At 40.8% G+C, this 21849-nt stretch overlaps 1 protein-coding gene across 2 annotated transcripts; it reads right to left on the reverse strand.

Moving 5' to 3' along the window:
- Positions 1-472: 472 nt before the first annotated feature.
- On the reverse strand, positions 473-21617 carry rrh (retinal pigment epithelium-derived rhodopsin homolog). 2 transcript variants are annotated; one of them, XM_086050612.1, is made up of 8 exons: positions 21338-21617; positions 10144-10334; positions 9530-9629; positions 9214-9367; positions 7528-7696; positions 5610-5788; positions 5452-5518; positions 473-652 (listed from the first exon to the last, which is right to left on the reverse strand). In XM_086050612.1, exons 1-8 carry the CDS (start codon positions 21447-21449, stop codon positions 566-568), a joined length of 1059 nt encoding a protein of 352 aa, XP_085906738.1. In that variant the 5' UTR covers positions 21450-21617; the 3' UTR covers positions 473-565. The 2 variants fall into 2 exon arrangements, with proteins under 2 accessions (XP_085906738.1, XP_085906739.1); XM_086050613.1 differs by lacking the exon at positions 473-652 and having other exon boundaries at positions 5308-5518.
- Positions 21618-21849: the final 232 nt, after the last annotated feature.

A 21849-nucleotide genomic window follows, 5' to 3' on the forward strand; every position in this document is an offset into this window, starting at 1 on the left:
TGCGATGACAGCCCCCGCGGGAAGGGCAGTCACCCCTCCCTCAAAGCGGAGGCCCCCCCATGAGGAAACACTGGAGCTAAAAGCTGACAACGGCAGAGAGCAACAAAACTAAAAGACAGAACAGAAGTATAGTCTAAGAACTAGAATCAGTAAGATAAGATAAAAAAAATAATCTTCAATCAAAAGAAAAGATAAATTATTTAAAAGTTGTTGAAAGCCAAACTAAAAAGGTGTGTATTGAGCTTCCTCTTAAAAATATCAACAGTCTCTGCAGATCTGACGTCCTCTGGCAGGCTATTCCAAAGGTGAGGACCAAAATGGCTGAATGCAGCCTCGCCATGCATTTTGGTCCTCACCCTTGGAATAAATAAAAGGCCAGCGCCAGAGGACCTCAGGATCCGCGAGGGTTGGTATGATAAAAGCAAATCAGATAAATAAGATGGCCCAAGACCATTAACACATTTATAAACCAATAAAAGTACCTTAGAATCGATCCTGAAACACACAGGGAGCCAATGCAGCAATTTCAAAACTGCCGTAATGTGCTCCCTTCCTCTGGTTCTCGTCAGCACCCGAGCGGCTGAATTCTGCAGTAGTTGCAGTGGTGAAATGCTCTTTTTCGGGAGGCCAGAGAGCAGGGCATTACAGTAATCTAAACGACAGGAAATAAAAGCATGCATCAGCACTTCTGTGTTAGCCTGAGAGAGAAACGGGCGGACTCTTGCGATATTCTTAAGGTGATAAAAACCAATCTTGGTTACATTTTTAATATGAGGAATAAAACTGAGCTCAGAGTCAAAAATGACGCCAAGGTTCTTCACACAATGTGAGGGATTAAAAATGTGTAGTTTTGGTAAAAGCTTCTCTTTCTGACCTTCGGAACCGATAACTAAAACCTCAGTTTTGTCCTGATTGAGCTGTAGGAAATTATCTGCCATCCATGACTTGATATCTAAAATGCAATTTAAAAGGGTATCAATGGGTCCTGTGTCATCAGGAGACACGGCAATATACAGCTGCGTGTCATCAGCATAGCTGTGAAAGCTGATGCCGTGTCCCCTGATGACATCCCCAAGGGGAAGCATATTAAGATTAAAAAGTAGGGGACCTAAAATCGAACCTTGAGGAACCCCACATTTAATTTCATGGGTTTTGGAGGAACAAGTGCAAGTTGGAAGAAATTCTGGCCGAACGTCATCCAAGACTCCAGAGGATTTACGCCTGAAGACGTTCACAACTCTGCTGTCGATAAGACTGTGAGGCTGCCTCGGTCGTTAGACTCCGAAGGGTTCTCCGACATCAGGCATCATGACAGTAGAAGACATCAACACACTGATCGAATGCCACTCGGAGCCGCTAACCGACGAGAACCTCATGGAGATGACAAGATCGGCGAGAGAGGAGGAGGAAGAAGAGTAGGTAGCTGACGATGGCGAAGGTGAATAACGTGGCCTCACCTTGGACAACCTGCAGGAGCTCTGCAACATGGCACGGGCTTGCAGCAAAGGGCCCCAAGAAATCGATGACAACATGATCAGGGCCATCGAATTCAGCAACCATATTGACGGCGTAATGGGGTTGTACAAGAACATCCTTGCTCAGAAAAAAAACAGCAGTCACAACTCCCCATCACGATGTTCCTTGTGCGCCGAAACCTCCTGTAGAAGCTCCTCCTGCTGCCTCTACGCAGTGAGTGACTTACAAACTGTACAGGTCTAAAAATAAGAGTTCTAAAAACATACATACAGTATTTACAATATGTACACACCTTTGTTACAAGAATAAAAGAGTTCTAAAAACATACATACAGTATTTACAGTGTACTGTACACACAAACCTTTGTTATAAGAATAAAAGACTTCTAAAAACATTTTTGTACACTTTATTTACATCTACGTACATGCACTTTCACGCACGTATCATATGAGACTGAGAGAATGACTGTACAGTAAAGGTACTGTATTTATACTTTACAGTACTTTATGTATATTATTTATATTATGAATATTGTATTTACATGTTTCTAACTATTCTTTAATGTTCTAATGATAACATTTACATGCATATAGGGTTTTATATATACACTTATTGACATTATATATATACAATAAATGTATGTACAAAAAATGTATATATGTTGAAAATAGGGTCCGATGCTACTTTGCAGGTTTTCACCTAAGGCGGTCCGGTTCTGGTCAGCATTAACCGCGATAAATGAGCGATCACTGTACTTTCACCAGCTGCCCGTTCGGCTATGCCAACTCACCTGCCGAATTCAAAATCTTCCTCAGTAAGGCGTGCCCTGATGCCTTCACCAGGGGAAATCTCATTTATATCGAAAACATAATGAAGAGGAATCTCTTTGGATGAACACCTGGCGGAAGTTGACCACATGCTTGGATATGCTTGGCCTGTGTTCGGCGGGCTCCAAACTGTCCGTCTTAAAAGGACGGCATGAAGGCTACATGGAGCTCTTGGTTGGGCCAAACGAGACCGCAATCCAGTCGCATTCAAGGCCTTGTTGACATCAAAGCCCCCACCGATGAGTCGAAACCTCGCAGTTTCCTTGCCGTATGCAACTACAACCTCCAGTTCATCGAGCACTTTTCTGACAAGCGCTTCCTCTTACTAACCTCCTCAAAAAGGACACACCTTTCATCAGGAGCGTCAAACAAGATGAAACCATGAACACATTGAAACAGAAGTTATGCTCGGCCTCGTATACCCTGACTGCAACAACGAGTTCTTTCTCGAAGCAGGCTTCTCCGACCATTGTTTGAGCACAGGCCTATACCAAAGGTCCAACCAAGACAAACGCATCATCAGCAAAACACTCAACGGCCCCAAATTAAAATACTTAGACTATGAAAAAGCCTTGATGTCCACCGTTTGCCAAAAGATCACTATTGACACAAACCATCAGCCGGTCATCCATCTATCCATCCATCCATCCATCCATCCATTCTCTACCGCTTATCCGGTGTTGGGTTGCGGGGGCAGCAGCTTTACCAGGGAAGCCCAGACTTTCCACTCCCCAGTCACTTCTTCCAACTCTTTCCAGGGGATCCCAAGGCATTCCCAGGCCAGCCGGGAGAAATAGTTTGCCTGGCGTGTCCGGGGTAGTCCCCCGGGGCCTCCTGCCGGTGGGACATGCCTGGAACACCTCACCAGGGAGGTGTCCAGGAGGCATCCTAACCAGATGCCTTATCTGGCTCCTCTCGACATGGAGGAGCAGCGGCTCAACTCCCTCCCGGATGACCGAGCTTCTCACTCTATCTCAAAGGGAAAGCCCGGACACACTGCGGAGGAAACTAATTTCGGCCACTTGTATCCGGTATATCATTCTTTCGGTCACTACCCACAACTCGTAACCATGGGTGAGGGTAGAAACGTAGCTTGACCGGTAAATCGAGAGCTTCCCCTTTCGACTCAGCTTCTTCTTCACCACGACAGACCAATACAGAGCTTGCACCACAGCAGACGCTGCACCGATCCGCCTGTCAATATCCCGCTCCATTCCCCTCCACTTATGAACAAGACCACAAGATACTTAAACCCCTCCACTTGGGCCAGGATCTCTTCCCCAACCTGGATCTCTCCCCCGACTTTTTCTGACTGAAGACCATGGTCTCAGATTTGGAGGTGCTGATTTTCATCCCAACTGCTTCAAACTGTGATGCAAACCGCTCCAGTGAGAGTTGGAGATCGTAGCTTGAAGCCAAAAGGAAGACATCATCTGCAAAATGCAGAGATGCAATACTGAGGCCACCAAACCGGACCCCCTCAACGCCTAGAAATTCTGTCCATAAAGGTTATGGCCAGAATCAGTGACAACGGGCAGCCTTGGCGGAGTCCAACCCTCACTGGAAACTAATCTGACTTACTGCCGGCAATGCGAACCAAACCCAGACATCGGTGGGATAGGGACCGAATAGCCCATATCAGGCGGTTCAATACCCCATACTCGCTAAATATGAATGGCCGTAGTTTGGACACATTGTAAAGAATCAAAATCAAGAATTGTTTGGAATCACAATTGTTCAAATTCAGACGTTGAGCAACCCTACACTACTTTTTGTTTTCCGCCATTTGTCCAATAAATACTGTGCCCTAATGCTACCAAATGATGTTCAACCCATTAAGCGCATAACAGCGTTTCTACCTCTAAAGCCGGGAGCGCTGTTGCGTGTTTCTCTCTCTAAAGCCGGAGAGCACATACATCATTTTCTTTTTAAAATCCAATTCTCTGTCTCTTAGCCAATGAAATGCATCAGAATATACATGTGATGGGGTTGTGAGTTGTTGGAGCTTATCTGGAATTTTTTGGAGGAGTAATGGCGGACGCCGTCGATCACGGGAGCTCTGCTATAAGTCAGATGAAGCAAGGTGCTGTTGTTCAGTAAGGCCTTGGCAATGGCTTGCCCCCCCCTCGTCGGTTACACAGTTGATTCTTAGGTTCAAGTGTTGGGAACGTGATCTGGGATTAGACCGTCGTGAGACAGGTTAGTTTTACGTGATATAGATGATACGCTCGCGGACTTTAAAGCAATGAAACCATCCAACCGTGATGTATGATTAAGATACATGTTTGCAGACAATGACGTCTTTGTAAGAGAATCCAGCATGGTAATTACCACTCGATTTTTTAAATTAAAAATAGTGCTTCCCTTGCATCTTCGATTGAAACAGTAAAGATTAATAAACTCAAGCCTGTGTGAAAGCCACGTCTAAGTTCTCAAATTCTTTTGGAATTATGTTTCTATCTGCTACAGGGGCAGAGATATTAATTCTTTTGTAGGTGGCGAAAATGTCAGGTTTTCAATGGTGACTCCAAAGACGACCGTAGGTTTTAGAGAGATGTCTCATGAGGGGCTTCAGGCTTTAATGTGTTAATATGCCCATATTTCATGTTACAGTCTAGAGTGCAATCAGGGCCAGAAACGAACAGATGTGGTGTGAGGCAGGTAGATAAAAACAGCGAAGATAAAATAAGAAATACAATTTAAAAATTGGTAGAAATTCTGATTGGCTGGCAACTTTAGAGAGTCACCAGTCACATCGGTTGGAGGTCAAAAAAATTCATCAACATCATTAAGCATAATTAATTTGTGACCTTTGACCCATCGGGAGAGGGTACGTGACCCCCACAGTGATCCCTAATCTCATTAACGAGGTCATCCATCAAATCTTGACAAGTGCAATTTGCAATGTTGTACTCTCTCCAGTAATATTTCGCAATTGTTCATTGGCATAAAAGACAGATAAAATGTGTTCTCTAATTTAAACAGTAAACACCACAATGCAAAGAAACAGTGATAGTGATTTATTCCCTGCCAATTATATGTATTTATGTCTTGAAGGGTATACATGCTCTGAATTGTAGCTCTACTTTGTGACACTGAAGCAGTCATCTCACTGGGCTAGATGTTGTTGAGAAGTTGCCATAGGAACCTGAGTATTGATGGTGATTCTTTGTCTGGTTTGACACCGGATCATCCCTAGGATGGCTCTTCGGAATCTGCATGAAAAAGGTCAAGTTAGCCCCACCGTTGTAGCACATTATTGAAAACAAAAAATAAGGCTGATGGAGAAAAAAAAGAATCACTGACTTTTTGTTAGCAACTACATAAATGCAGGGGTTGTAAAAAGTGGAGGACTTTGCAAAAAGAGGGGCGATGATAGCCATAGGTGCAGGAATGGTTTTGGGGTCACCAAAAGATGCCCAGAGACAGACCATGGAGTATGGAGACCAGGCCACAAGGAACATTACGATCATCACAATGGACATCTGTAAGCCAAAAGCAACACAACACAACTTACACCCATTTGAAAGTAATGCCTTTGTTTTTAGTGGTATTTAAAGGGATGGTGGGGATGGCCATGTTTTCACTAACAAGTTAATTTTATATATTTTTTGATCAGGAAATGAAAAGAGTTGCCATTTTCTAGTTTATCCATTAATTTTGGAGACATTAGGAAATAAGTGACACCATGAATAATGGCCCTTGATAATGAGCACAATGGCCACGCACCCTACCGATCTATCCTTGTTCGGCCGAAGTCACGCGAGGAACCGATTCCAAACTCTACATTGGAAATCATTGTACTTTTATTGCTTATAACTTCCAAAAGAGGCGAACAATTGGCACCAGAATTTATGTGGACATCTCTACTAATTCCCACTTCAACATATCGAAAGGATTAACCTCTCCGTGGCTGATTTATATGAGAATGAGGAAATGTGGAAGTCAGCAGAGCTACGTACATTTAGGCTGGGACGAGCGCACACTGCTTCTTTGCTTTAAAAAAAATAAATAAATAATCTGCCTCTTTGCTGATCACGGTTAGGACGGGCAAGGCATTAAACACCAGTCAGGATATTTACAGGATATTCACAGAGACTGAAGTGGGAATGAGTAGACGTGCACATTTATTTGGATGAGGAATGGACCCAGTTTTTCAACTTACAACGCGCCGTCCAATTTGGAAGGTGACAGCCGAAATGGGATGTTGCAATGCGGCCACACTCAGCTGTGAAGTCAGCCTCGCCGGAACTTTTCGTTCACTGTTCAATGCGGGCTTTTGTCACTCTCATGCCGCTTCACTCAGGCAGAAGGTGGCGGCTGCAAGCAAAAAGCAGGGACTCCAGCCGCGACTGCTTGCGAGGCGACATGAAGACACAGGCTCGTTGTTGTTGTGCTACTTGTTGCTATTAGCTGTCCCATTATCCTGCCTTTAGCCGGGGAGGGAAGAAGGGGACGTAAAGCTCCAATGTGCTTGCTGCTGCTGCTAGCCGCCGTCTCTCTCCCTCCTGAGACACGAGTTTAGCGTCACTAAATGTCCGAAATATAACCAGTCGGGGTTCGTGTGCGCATTCATGCTCTTGTCCGCTTCAGCTTGTGAAAGTGGAGGAGCAATTGCCACGGTATTTTTGATTTTGTGGAGGTGATCATGATGAGATCTCGATTTATGTCAATAAATCCAAACTATTGTGCAGAACACTGTTATACTTTCACAGGTTGAAGTGGACAAGAGTAGTAATGTGCATCTGCATTTTGGTGGCGATCGGTCACCCTTTTAAACAACAGAACTGACAAAGCCAGCAATATTACCACACATGCCTTCCTCGCGTGACGTACACTGCTGAGACCGAAAACATAACATAAGCCACGCCCCTTTTGGGGGCGTGGAAATTTGTCGTAAACTTAATCACCAAAAAAGACCTTAAATCACTACAGAGTCTTTTGAGGTGGGCATTTTAGTACTGTCATTTTTACATGCAAACCTATCATATAAGTGCAAATGGTAAGCTCACCCAAGCGTCCCTTTAACTACTGAATTGGTTGTACAATATTTAGTTGTTATGAAAGGTGTGAACTAACTGATCAATATGAATATATGAATATTATAAATATGACTATTTAAAATGTAAATAATTTTGTTACAGAAAATTGTACAATTATTACATCCCATTACAATGACACACAGTAGATTTGGATAAAAGCAAGACATTAAGTCATTCTCTACCTTTGTAACATCCATCTGATCCGACCAGTCAATATTAATATTATCTAGGCAGTTGCTTGCTTTGTATCTGTTCACTGTGACAGACACATTGTAGTAGCAGTAAAGCATGACGGACAGAGGGATGATAAAGTTGACAGCAATCACCGTCATGGTGTAAGAAATGAAGGATCTGTGAAAGAAAAACAGAAAGTCTTAGTATCTGCTTCTGTTTAATTAAAGGAAAAAGTTGCCAAGTGTAGCCGTGTATAAAATCATGAAAGTAATAGTGCATAATATCTGTTAACCAGAAATCTGCAAATTCGCGACTGAATGACTCCAGGCCTGTCGCTCTGACATCTGTGGACATTGAATGACTTGCGTTGGACCACCGTAAGAGAATCACAGGACCCCTGATGGACCTTGGACTTTGCCTACTGAGCAAATAGGTCAGTAGATGATGTAGTCAATGTGCGGCTTAACCACATCCAAGAAAACCTTAATCGCGCAGGGATTTATGTGAGGATCCTGTTTGAGGACTTCTCTGAACTTCTCTCCTCCAAGCTCGTCCAGCTCAGTGTCTCTCCTGCCATCTGTCAGAGCATTTACAGCTTCCTACCAGGCAGGAGACAGCAGATGAGGATGGGAGGAAACACCTCATCCACATGCACCATCTGCACCAGGACCCTCGAAAGATGTATCCTCTCTTTGATGCACTTCTGTCTCTACACCAGACTTGGTCATGTCACGGTCCACGGGCCACATTGGAACCTTTGGAAATCCCCCTTCCGGCTAGTGTTAATTTTATCAGCAATTTTAAATTTAGTCTGTTTTTGTCCAGTTTTAATCACGCTTGTTAGTTTTTAGCACATTCAGTCAACCTATATATTTATAAATACAGTATGTGCGAATGTAAATCAAGAGCTTTGCCTTTCGGCTCAGCTCCTTCTTCACCACAACAGACTGATACAGTGTCCGCATCACAGCAGAGGCTTATACCGATCCGCCTGTCGATCTCATGCTCTATCCTACCCTCACTCATGAATAAGACCCCAAGAACTCCTAGACTTGGAGCAAGATCACATCCTCTACGTGGAGAGGGCACTCCACCCTCTTCCGACTGAGGACTATGATCTCAGGTTGGCAGGTGCTGATGCCCATGCGTGGGGACTGACTTAATAGTACTGTATAGATTTTTGAAAAAATAAGAAATTCACCAAAATGTGACTTATGAGGTTTTGGCCGACACCAGTGATATTTTGTAACAGTGGCTTGATTGTATTCCTAAAGTGAATCCAACTACCAGACAGATTCCCTGTATGTTTGAACGATATATAAATATGATTCTGATTCTGCAATCCAGGCTCCAGACTTCTTGTGTGGAGTTTGCATGTTCTCCGAGTGCCCATGTGGGTTTTCCCGGGGTACTTCGGTCTCCTCCCAACTTGCAGACGGCTGTGGAGGTCTTTATGATTGTTGATTTGAGGAATTGATTTAGGTCTTAGTGTACCTTGCACATTAACTCAGGTCCAGTTTCAATGTATTAAACTCTCCAGATTTTATCATACAACTACATTGAACCAGGATTACATGAGTATTGGTACCTACTTTTAGACCAAGTAACAATATTTGCGTGTGACAATATTAACCTGTTGTACTTTGGGGAGGGAAGAATAATGAGTTTGAGTTAAAGCAGTCTTTACAACTCACGCATCATTCTGCCGCCAGTTAATGGTGCATGTAGCTCCAGTTGGATCTGGGGCATAGCCAGACCAGCCCACTATAGGCATGGTGGACCAGAACAAAGCATTAAGCCATGCTGCCAGAATAAGGAGATTGTATGAACGCACTGTCATTTTCTGCCCTGGAGAGACAAAGGACAAACACATGTGCAGGGAAAGTACAGTGTAAATATTATTGTGTCTTTCTACATATCATTGGCAACAAATACTTTCTTGGGTTACAGCAAAAAAAATGTTTGTTCACTGTTCACACTGTAAATGTATAATACAATATGATTAGATACCTATGTTAGGCCTGCAAATGGTGAGGTATCGGTCTATGGCCACCACAGTCAACAGGCCAATGCTAGCCATGCCAAAGAAGATGTTGAGAGCTGCATAAATCTGGAAACAAAAACAATTGTAGCAGTCTACTGTAAGTTTATGTCCTTATAAGAGTCCTTCTCAAATAGTGGGGCAGGCCGCCCTGGATGAGGTGGCAGTACGATGCCAGGGGGGCCGCATGTGACCCCAGGGAACGTGGTTTTTTTTTGCCATACTAGAATAAAGTCTAATTGCACATCCACAACAGTAGGTGGCAGTGGCACTCTCACTCACTGTCTTACAATGAGGTTTTCCCCAGCTGTATGTTTCGCTTTGGATTAGTATCATGTCCTCAGATGAGTCACAATTAGTAAACATAATTACTGGATGACTGGCACAATAAATAATAAGATATTAATTGATATACACTGCTTGCTATAACTTTCTCAATAGTATTCATAGCACAAGGCTTGAGAAATCAGGAAATGGTGCAGTGGACACATTTTAAAAATATTGATTGTTTGGAAGATTTCACAGAACTGCTGCCATCAGCATCTACAGTATATCCTTTTGAAAGTGCATGCGTGCTACCCACCTGACAACCAGTGTAGCCAAATTTCCAGTTTCCGTGGATATCGGAAGCAGCTGACATCGGGTAACCAATGCCTGCTACTCCAATGTCAGTAAAGGCCAAGTTGATGATAATAAAATTGGTAGCAGTGCGGAGCTCCTTAAACTTCACAAACATTAGAAGAACAACAATGTTGCTCAATAGGCTGATGATACCTGGAAAGAAAAAGGTAAATTAAAAAAAAGTTAGGAATTACAAGTCCATCTTGAAAAGTGACAATTTAGTACCATCACAAACCAAATCAATAGTCAAAAGGTCAAACTTAAAACTCATCCCCAGCACCTATTCCGATATCTGAATTAGTGTCAGTCTACTAAATGCACCAATTTCTCTTCTGCCTTGTTAGATCACATTTGCTACAACTAGAGTTCAATGCCATTTTTTTTAATACCAATACCAGTACAGATACTGATAGCAAGCAACTGATACCGACAGTATGTTTGATGCATAAAATGTCTATTAAACCAATGACAGATAATAAAAAAAAAAGTCCTTTAATCTTTTGTTCTGACAAAAGGCAGAAGAATCACTCTACAATCCATAATTCAAGTTAAAACTAAAGCACAAACACGTACTCGGATTTAGCATTAATTTGTAATAACTTAACAAAAGTGCAAAACAAAACTGACAACTCCCTGAAATCGAAAGAAATCAAAGAGATTTTGTACAAAATAAATTGAAGTGCAAAATCTTACAGGTTCAACAGGTTAACTGTTAAGCATGACACTATGGAGCTGGAAAATAGGACTGTGCAATACAGGTCATAAATGTATCACAATGTACAGCAAGTATTTCATAACAGCTGATGAGTGATAAATATTGTTTTTTTTCCCTATTCAAAGTTAAAAATATATTAAATAGATTAATGATAAAATACAATAACATACAACCATCTAGAGGAAACATACTAAATATAACATAATAATAGCATATACTGTATATAATAAAGTAGGCAAGAAGTGAGTGTAGCACTCAGTATGATACATAGGAGTAAGCAAAAGCGCTATGTTGCCTCTACGGCATTCAACAGGAAAAATAGACCATATTAATGCACTGCATGACAACAACGTCCTATTCTTCTCAGTTGATGAAAACAGGTAAAGGTGTAAGGTAAGTATATGCATTAAATACCATAACGGAGAAAGTCATCCGACCACCCAAATTGAGTTAGCAAATGAATGTAGGCATTTTGATAACAACACTAATGCACTCTAAGCATTAATATAAACTTTATGAACAGACATACACAATGGAAGCTCAAGTTACAAACTTAATTGGTTCCGCGAGCCCGTTTGTAACTTGAAATGTTCATAAATCGAGGTAATGTTTCACACTGAAATGAATGGAAATGCAATTTATCTGTTCCAACCTCAAAACTAAGTTTTACTTACCTTTTTTTTTTTCAAATGTGTGGTTAAAAATAAATTTAATGCAATATAAAAATAACTGAAAACACACAATTATGAAGAAATAAAACACTTTAAAAAACATGCTCATTAACTTCAAAGCCCACAGATGGGGCGAACGTATGCGAGTGTTTGTGAAGGTAGCGAATGCTGTGATCATTGTCTGGTTGTCCAGAAAAGCACTATATAAATCTCATGCATTATTATTATTATTTTTATAATTTCCGGGTTTGTTAGGGTTCATTCAGGGTGGTAAACGTTCGCCTGTACCTTTCTTGTGGCAAGGGAATTTTTAACATGTTCATCATTTCCTTGCGACAATAAAAAACATTCAAAGTCTTGGCGAGCGTCTGGAGAACATTTGGCCAATGTTAGCAATCTTGAACAAACCCTGAGGAACCCTGATGTGAACAGACATTCGGGATTGACCTTTGCTAATACTCGCAAACGTTCGCCTGTCAGTGGGATATATAGGCTTAACTAAGGATCGGATAAAGGTGAGGAAGACAACAGCTCCTACACTGAAATAGTCTTCCTCTAGAACAGGGGTAGGGAACTCCGGGTCCTCGAGAGCCATATCCTGCCCGTTTTGGATCTCTCCCTCCTACAAAACACCTGATTCAAATGATCAAGATCATTAGCTTGCTCGGTAGAAATCTTAAACGATCCTGATCATTTGAGTCAGGTGTGTTGCAGTAGGGAGGGATCCAAAACAGGCACGATATGGCTCTCGAGTTGCCGGAGTTCCCTATCCCTGCTCTATAATAATATGGGGAAATTCGGATACACTGTCATTTAAAAGATTAATTTGCTACAAATGTCTTTTAAATGACTTTCATAATTCTCCGTTTTCTTAGGAGTCTTTCTGACTGTTTAGTGATTTATTTACTTGTTTGGCAAAAGTTCACCATGTCAGCGGGACCTACATCTGCATTCACATGGGTGCCTTTTGGCATCTGTGATTGGGTGAATGTATTGTACGTAGGTGGAACTTCTTGTCTTGCAACAGCATGTGCGGGTGGCTATTGTGACTTAACTACACCAACATTAACCGGTCATTGTCTTGATAAAAGAAACACTACATTTCAATAGTAGCTCATATCGTGCAATACCCAATATTCCCCACTACTGTAATACCGTGCAATACTCAACATTCCCCACTACTGTTAGTCTAGTTTTATTTTTATCCAATGCTGTTCCTTACATTTCACTACAGCACTGCAGCACTGTCACTTACTTAGAGTATTTTTTCCTCTGTACTATGTACAGGCCGAAATGAGTGTTCCTCATATTTTTTATGTAGATGTAGGTTGGTGTGTATATACATGTGTATATACACATGTTACTGCGTATATCTACATAGGTTTGATCCTAAATGTTTGCCGTCAATGTTATACATTAATGGCCACATTATGCCGCCGCCCCTGTGTGACCTATATCTTTGCTACTGTAACAATGAAAATTTCCCCACTGTGGGATCAATAAAGGCATTCTTATCTTACTATACAGTATATATATTTTGCCTGTTACTATACGTGGTTGGCATACTGTAGATAAATTAACAAAAAATGTTATTAGACAATATTACCTTTTTTTGTCAAAATAGTTGACATTGGATCATTATCCGCAGCACACCTGATAATCTCTCATGGCACACTGGTTGAGAATCACTGGTGTGGCAGTTACCAAAGACCTCCAAGTGATGGCAGTATTGTAGCGCAATAGAAAATGTATCAATGCAAAGTTAGCAGGATAAGCACAGTAAACAATACACAAGCATATATTCGAATGTATTTCATTTCAATTTATTTTGATAGATAAAACTGCACAGTAAGCTTGTAGCTGCAGTTCCCATGTCAAGCAAAAAGATTGAATAGCGATTTTTCTGATAATGCGATTTCGATTCAATTCACAACTTTCCTCAAATCAAGCTACAGTACAATATTCACTATGTACGAATGCTGGTCAGACCGTACGGTAGCATCCCCTAGCAGTCTCTCGGCAGAAGCGCCCCCGACAAAATGTTCACAAAGCAGTCAAAGTTGGCAACACGCATTTTGCCAGTTAAACAAAGTTTACTTGGATAATCTAATAATGCACCAAAAAAATTTGCATGCACACCAGGCCTGGCAAAAGCATCAATATTGTATTAGTTTATTGAGCGATTTTTAAACAATGTAACACCCTCTGAAAAATTGTAGTTGTACGTTTTACCTAGATCTACGAATATTTGGTGGTATATGTAACGGCCCAATACCTACAAAAAAGTCTCTTGGCGCCATATGCTAAACCTAACATGAAATCTGCCATTTTGAATTAATTAAAAATTTTGGTCAATTTTTTGGCCTATTATAGAGGTAACATTTTAAAGAACTCCTCCTAGAGATTTTTTCAAATTGTCCGGAAACTGTGGGTGTTTCATCTTAAGATGTTCAAGATTACTAGGAAATGCAAAGCTTTTTATTTTGCCGAATGCTGTTGCATGATGCCGAAGTCCTCTGTGTGTTTCATCTAAATATGTTCAAGATGAAAAGTAAAAGCAAATCTTTTTATTTTGTACAATGCTATAGCCGTGGCGACGCACTGTTTGCAAACAAAATTGCACACATTTTTATGGTCTAAACATTTCTGAAAACATATGAAAATTTGCACACACAAAAAAACATGACAAAATAGTTTTTTAAATTGTATTTTGTGGCTTTTTTTTTTAATAGCTTAGTAGCGCACCCTTTAGTTTTAAGGTTGTATCATTTCACCAAAATCTATGAAGTTGGAAGCAATGCATCACCAAGACCTACAAACCAAGACTCACAAAAAAGTCTCTTGGACACATATGCTTAACCTAACAGGAAGTCTGCCATTTTGAATTTTCTTTCAAATCTGGCCCCATTTTCACTTTGTATAGAGGTCACATTACACAAAACACATCCTAGATATTTTATCTGATTGTCTAGAAACTGTAGGTGTTTCATTTAAAGATGTTCAAGATGAAAAGTAAAAGCAAAGATTTTGATTTCATCGAACGCTGTTGCAGGGATGACTCGCTGTTTTGAAAAATTATGCCGATCTAAACATGCATGAAAACATGACATTTCTCATCAGCACATCTTACAAATTTTTAAAGAAGCATCCCCAGTTCTGTTTTACCTGCCATTAAAAAAAAAATCTTATTCCAATGTGCCAGTATCCCAACGTGCCAGAATCCAAACATGCCAGTACTCCATACTGTCCTGAGCTGAGAGGGCGCTTCATAGCTGTTCATAGCTCAAGTTGGGGCCCGAGCATCCCATTCGTCTTGCAGAATCTCTGTGTGCTTTACGTAGAGACTGAGAGGCACTTGCCGTAGCAGTATTCGCATTTTTTTTTCTCGTCTTTCCTCATTTTGCCGGGGCCGAGTGAATATACAGAGTTGCTTAACAGGTTTGTTGAAGAAGTCTCTGGGAGAAGACTGCTGTTGGTTGAGAGCAATACAATACAATACAATTTTATTTATATAGCGCATTTCATAACAGCTAAGGCTAAAGTGGTCAGTACTGTTTTGCATTGTTTATCGCGGTTAGCTTTGACGCTAAGTGGGGCTATCTTTGTCATGAATGTAATATGTTGTTTCATGTTGTATGTCTGAACTTCTAGTTCTATCGTGTGTGTCACGGCATGTTGCTGTGCAATAAACATCAGAGTTGGTAGTTGTAAACGCTAACGGAAGCCCGTTTAACATCATAGTTGGACCGGACTATAGGTGATTAGTATTTGGTCCGGCCGGACAAAATGGCGGATAAACGGATGGCGGAGCTGTAGGTGCAAGGCAATAAATGGACCGCGAATTCTTAGTAAAATACACAGCTCTGGGATTTATGATAAAGGTTGATATGAGTGCGGCGATAGGGCTGACCATATACACACAGTTTGCCGGTCAGAGCACAGGCAAAAACAGATCAGTAGCCTTTACTGGACCGATATTTGCAGGGTAATGTACATTGATGCACAGGAATAATGGGTTTTAGATTTGAGATGTTAAAGTCTGCAAAACGAGACAAAGAATATATGAATTAGTGCAACTTCTAATATTGTGTCATGTGTCATCTTCCACACTGATTATCTTGTACAGGGTCGGGAGGTGCTGGAGCCTATCCCAGCCGACTATGGGCGAAAGGCAGACTACACCCTGAACTGGTCGCCAGCCAGTCGCAGACATGTCACTGAGCGGGAACTGATCCCCCGCTGCCCGCATACAACTCCGGTGTGTACCACTACACTATCAGTGACCTACTTCTAATATTATTACAAATAATCAAACTTTCAAAATATATTGATAAAGATATGTTGCCCTAAATAATGATTTACCAAACACGTTGGATCTGAAATTAATCCCCAAAACCCCAGAGAAACAACAGTGTAATAATCCCATCTAGTGGCCATAAAAAATAACTACACTTAGTGAAGACATGAAGTTGGACGTATGTATGTTTAACAGTAAATTCCATCCCTCCCACATCAATGAAGCAGGGAGCCACAATCGCCAAAGCGTTAGTTGACACTGCCACGTGCAAACAGAGAATAACATGCCTGTCCTTATGTTCACATATTAATGACCTATTCTGCTCACTAGCATACGGGCCACTAGAAACTTACAGGATGAGAGCACCAGACATGTAGTTATTCATTTTGTTACTAACTTGGTGCCGAAGGAGCATCAAGAAGGTGAGTAATAATGATTTATAAGGCAACTAGACTGTTATCTGACTGAACTGCTACGATCGCACCTGAACAAACTGGAAACAGGAAATGTCCATAACAATGTGAGAAAACAATGGTGAACATGAACTCTCATAACTATATGAAAAAGAAGGTTGACCCTTAACTACATTTAGGCTTATGGATTGGATTGCGCAGGTTCTGATAAAAACAATCCGATGTGATCCAGTCATTTTGCCCTGGATCAGACTTGGTACCAATCCACTGGATTGGACCATCCCTGCTGTTTACCATGAAAAATGATGCTGATTTGGATGGTCTAAGCATGGACGAAGACATGAAATCTTGCACACACAACAGGCATGGCAAAAAACAACAACTATATTTGATAGTTTGTTGTTCAGTTTAAAAAAAAAAAAAAGGCTCAGTAGCACCCCCTGAAAGTTTTAACAAAGCAGCTCCGATTGTACATTTCAGCAAGATCTAAAAATAGTTGGAGGTAGATGTAACAGCTGAAGACCTCCAAAAATAAGGAGTTAAGATCGCTGTCAAAAAGGCATATCCGTGATTAAAGATTTGTGTCCGTAATAGTAATAATCTGTGAGTACAAATCAAAATTGTGAGGGTTCGACTTCTTTTCTTGAGAGTACGAATCAAAATTGTGAGGGTTTGACTTCTCTTCTTGTGAGTACGAATAAAAATTGTGAGTGCCATTGTCTTGTGAATACAACTCTCGTTTCTACGACTACGAATCTTCACTACGCACAAATTGCCAATTTACGCCGAATCACTTTTGTGAGGACGAATCTGCACAACATGCAAATTAGGATGACGTCACGCAGAACACAGGCAGGTCTGAAGGGGAGCTAATCGATCCGTGATTTCTCTCCGCACGCATGCGTAGGTAAGAAAACAAAGATGGTGAACGTGAGCGGATCGGACGGCGACAGCGAAGTCAGCAACGTGTATATCCAATTTATTAATATGTATTTCACAACGTGCTTCTGTCTTAAGCACGTCCACCTCCCAGTTCTGAGGTCGTGGGTTCGATCCTGGCTCCGGCCTCCCTGTGTGGAGTTTGCATGTTCTCCCCGTGCCTGCGTGGGTTTTCACCGGGTACTCCGGTTTCCTCCCACATTCCAAAAACATGCATGGTAAGTTGATTGGACTCTCTAAATTGCCCCTAGGTGTGATTATGAGTGCGGATGTTTGTCTCTGTGTGCCCTGCAATTGGCTGGCAACCAATTCAGGGTGTCCCCCGCCTACTGCCCGAAGACAGCTGGGATAGGCTGCAGCATGCCCCGCGACCCTTGTGAGGATAAGCGGTATCGATAATGGATGGATGGATGTAATGTTTAGGCATATTGTTAACTAATGGATATGCATTGGATGATGTTGCTAGGTTATTCTTTGTCTGTGTTGTTGCAGACCACAATAAATAGACGTGCCAAGTGGAATACGGGCCTGTGTTTTCTGACAGGAGCACCCACAGTCATACTTTGCCACTCTAAAATAGAGTCACCTGGAGACATCATACCAATCATATGATCCTCTCCATTTTACTTCACATTATGTACAGTTCATACAATCTTGCAGCCCGAGTCAACCAGAAAATTGTTTCCAGTTTGGCAGAAGAAACGCAAACGTTCCACTGATCTTGTTTCACAAGACGGGCAGCGGCTTCTTCTAGGGTCATAAGCGGAAGTGACGTACGAGCTGCCTCGCAAAAGTAGCAGTAATGTACTTTATTTTATTTTTCATTTAGTAACTCGGAACATAAAATGATCCAATCTTGACATTTGAAAAAATTTCAATGAACATTCTATCAGTCCGGCCCTCGGCTTGTCGCAAAATTTTTTATTTGGCCCTCCGTCAATTTGACTTTGACACCCCTGCCTTAAAGAGATCTAGGTGTAAGATACTGATAGTCAAGAGCAACAGCTTGCTGGTGCGATTATGCTGCAATTTACATATGATCCGATTAGTCAACTAATCGCAGCTCCTGTTGGTGAATAGTCGACTAGCAAAATAATCGTTTGTGACAGCCCTATTTGACACTTGAATTTGTGCTGGAGTAAATCGTTACATCCAGGACATTTACAGTGCATCTATTAAAATAATTTCCGGAGAAAACGTAATGGGGTATGCTGAACAGGTAGAGATTCTGATGATACTGCAGTGGACTTCGGGAGTGGTTTACAAAGTGCTGCAGCTGGGCTGATTTGCTCAGAATGAAGAAACTACAAAAGAAAAAGAGATCATTGTTAATAGGATTCAGGTGGTTTTACATCATGCAACCACTTATACAAACAAAATAAAATTGAGTAAATTCAATGGTTTTTTTTCAGTGTACTGACAAACTATAATTTGATGCATATAAAACACACAGTAACATTTCATATATTTTTCTAGGAATACACAATCACAAGTTTGCTCCATTGGGGGGGATTCATAATTTGCTCTTATTATGCATACTAGATGTTGTATAGAGACTCAACTGTTCTACAACTAGGTACCAATAAAGGCTGCTGGTGGTTTGGATATGCCAGAGTTACCGAGGAGACGTAGAGTGAACTCCCAGTCAGCCCTGTTTTAATGTTAAGTCACCTGCATTAAAGCCAACTCCGATGAAGCTGACGTGTGTGCATATATTTATTAATATCCAAAGATATTACACTACCAACTCGTAAAAAATATACACAACACACACTATCTCAGTGTCTACAAACACGGTATACTGTACTTATGAATATGTAATATTTGTACCAAAAAACATGTAAGGACGACAACAACACTCAGTAAGATGTTAAAGCGGATAAACCTCAATTGTGTCACTACATTTCAGTTTAAACTAGTTCGCAGAATAACAAAATAGCCCTTTGTGATATGTCTTCACTATATAAGAAATTATGCGCAACATTTTTTCTTTTGCATTAAACACTACTTGTTTTTTTTTAGTTCTGTGAGAATACTTAATTAATCAATAAAAACGGAGCAACCAAATTAGCGAGAGCTATTAACAGTATCCATACAATACATTTTTGTCGACGTGATAAATTTTGGGTACATAGACACGTTGAAAACAGAGCTATATTAGCCAAGTACTAATGCTAACAGTGAAATGCATCATTAGATTGCAATCTATCGCTGTAAGCCTGAGTCCAAAGTTATTATTTGAGACATAACGACGTGATCAAATACATATTAATAAATTGGATATACACGTTGCTGACTTTACCTGCTGTGAAGATGCGTCTCCTGAGCCGCTGGAAGCGCCGTCCGATCCGCTCGCGTTCGCCATCTTTGTTTTCTTCTCTACGCATGCGCAGGGAGAGGAATCGCGGATCGATTAGCTCCCCTTCGGACCTGCCTGTGTCCTGCGTGACGTCATCCTAATTTGCATGTTGTGCAGATTCGTCCTCACAAAAGTGATTCGTCGTAAATTGGCAATTCGTGCATTGTGAAGATTCATAGTCGTAGAAGCGAGAGTTGTATTCACAAAACAATGGCACTCACAGTTTTTATTTGCACTCACAAGAAAAGAAGTCAAACCCTCACAATTTTGATTCGCACTCTCAAGAAAAGAAGTCAAACCCTCACAATTTTGATCTGTACTCACAAATTATTACTATTACGGATACGAATCTTTAATCACGGATATGCCTGTTGCTATTACGGATACGAATCTTTAAATCACGGATATGCCTTTTTGACAGCGATCTTACTCCATACAAAAATGTCTATTGGAGACACATGCTAAACTTTTGAATTTTCTTCAAATTTGATTCACTTTCAAATTTGGCCGCACTTTTGGCCTTTTATAGAGGTCACATTTTAAATAACTCCTCCCACAGATTTGATCTGATTGTCTTAAAACTGTGGGCTCCATCTTAAGATATTCAAAATGAAAAATATAAGCAAAGCTATGTATTTCGTCAAAAGATGTTGCTATGGTGATGCACAGTTTGCCAAGAGAAATTATGTTGAATTTGATGTTAACATTCGAGAAAACATATGAAACTTTGCACACACATCAGGCCTGGTAAAAATGTTTTGGGGTTATTTTGTGAGTGTAATAAATAAAGAATTAAATGTATTAAATATCCATATTTTAAGGGTTAATTGGGCCATTTTCAAAAACAACATAATTTGCCATCATCCATCCATTCCATGATCTGAACCGCTTATCTTCACAAGGGTCGCGGGCGGGCTGGAGCCTATCCCAGCTGTCTTCGGGCAGTATAGGCGGGGTACACCCTGAGCTGGTTGCAAGCCAATCTTAGGACACAAATAATATAGATAAGTGTAACTATTCACACTCACTCACACACTCACTCACCAAAGGACAATTTAGAGTGTTCAATTAATCTACCATGCATGTTTTTGGAATGTGGAAGAAAACCGGAGTACTCAAAAAAAAACACGCAGGCACGCAGTGAACATGCAGACTCCACTCAGGAAGGCCGGAGCCCGGGATCGAACCCTGGACTTCTGCACTGTGAGGTGGCCGTGGTAACCAGCCATCCACTGCGCCGCCCTATTGTTATTATTGTTATTATTGTTATTATTGTTGTTGTCTTTCATGTACAGAAGGGTACTGACAATTCTGTCCACTTGTGTATTGACAATTCTGTCTACTTATTCTAAGTAAGGCAATATTGCTATTATTTTAAGAAAATGTGGACAGGCATCTTTCAGTTACATGTTGCTGTATCAAAAAATGAAATGGGCGGAATTATGTTTGGGAAGTTATTCAGGATCAAATTGCCATGTGATTGTAACATGATTAGGTTACATTTAGGCATAAATTCAATAAACTGCTATTACTGAATACCTAGTCTGTATTTGATGATGATGATGTAAAACAGAAATCTCAAACGAGTTTGAAATAGGAAATCAGAATTGACAAGTGCTGTTAAAATATAATGATCAATAAAAAATGAATTGAGATATTTTCACAGAACAGAAAATGATATTACTAACAGTATGAAGAATATACATTACCCGACATGCATGCATGCAAAAAAAGTTTGTTTGAAGAGTTTGTTCTTCATTACCTGCAGTTATAAGATATGCAGCCACTATGTTGTGCTCTAGTTGGGAAAAGGAACTTTTTCCTCCATAAGGTATATCATCATTTGAAATGTTGAGTCCAGTGTCAATTCCCATTCTAGGAAATGTCACTCACAAAGTGACAACAAAATATTTTGAAAATAAAATTGTGAAGAGGTCCCCAAATTTCCGAATGTTGCTCTTTGAAAAAAAACTGCTAGTTGTACTGCAATAAGGGGAGGTCCATGTGCAGGGATGAGGTGGAGAGGATTATTACATACCATTGTTGCCTTGTTGACAAGTAAGGAGAGGCAGTCTGTTCGTAACATGGGCAGCTGGGTTCCACTTGAGACGATTACCACTCACGTGGAATTTTCTTGCGAATGAGGCCTGAGCCACTAAGCTTTACCATTACAAAACAAAGGCCAAAAACTTGTTCAAAGTACACAGAACAAATACAGTATACTAAAACACATACAATAACAGTGGATATAAATGTATATACTGTAGTAGCTTA

Source organism: Filicampus tigris, chromosome 13 (assembly GCF_054856515.1).
Source record: "Filicampus tigris isolate MCC_2025a chromosome 13, RoL_Ftig_1.0, whole genome shotgun sequence".
Lineage (NCBI taxonomy): Eukaryota > Metazoa > Chordata > Actinopteri > Syngnathiformes > Syngnathidae > Filicampus > Filicampus tigris.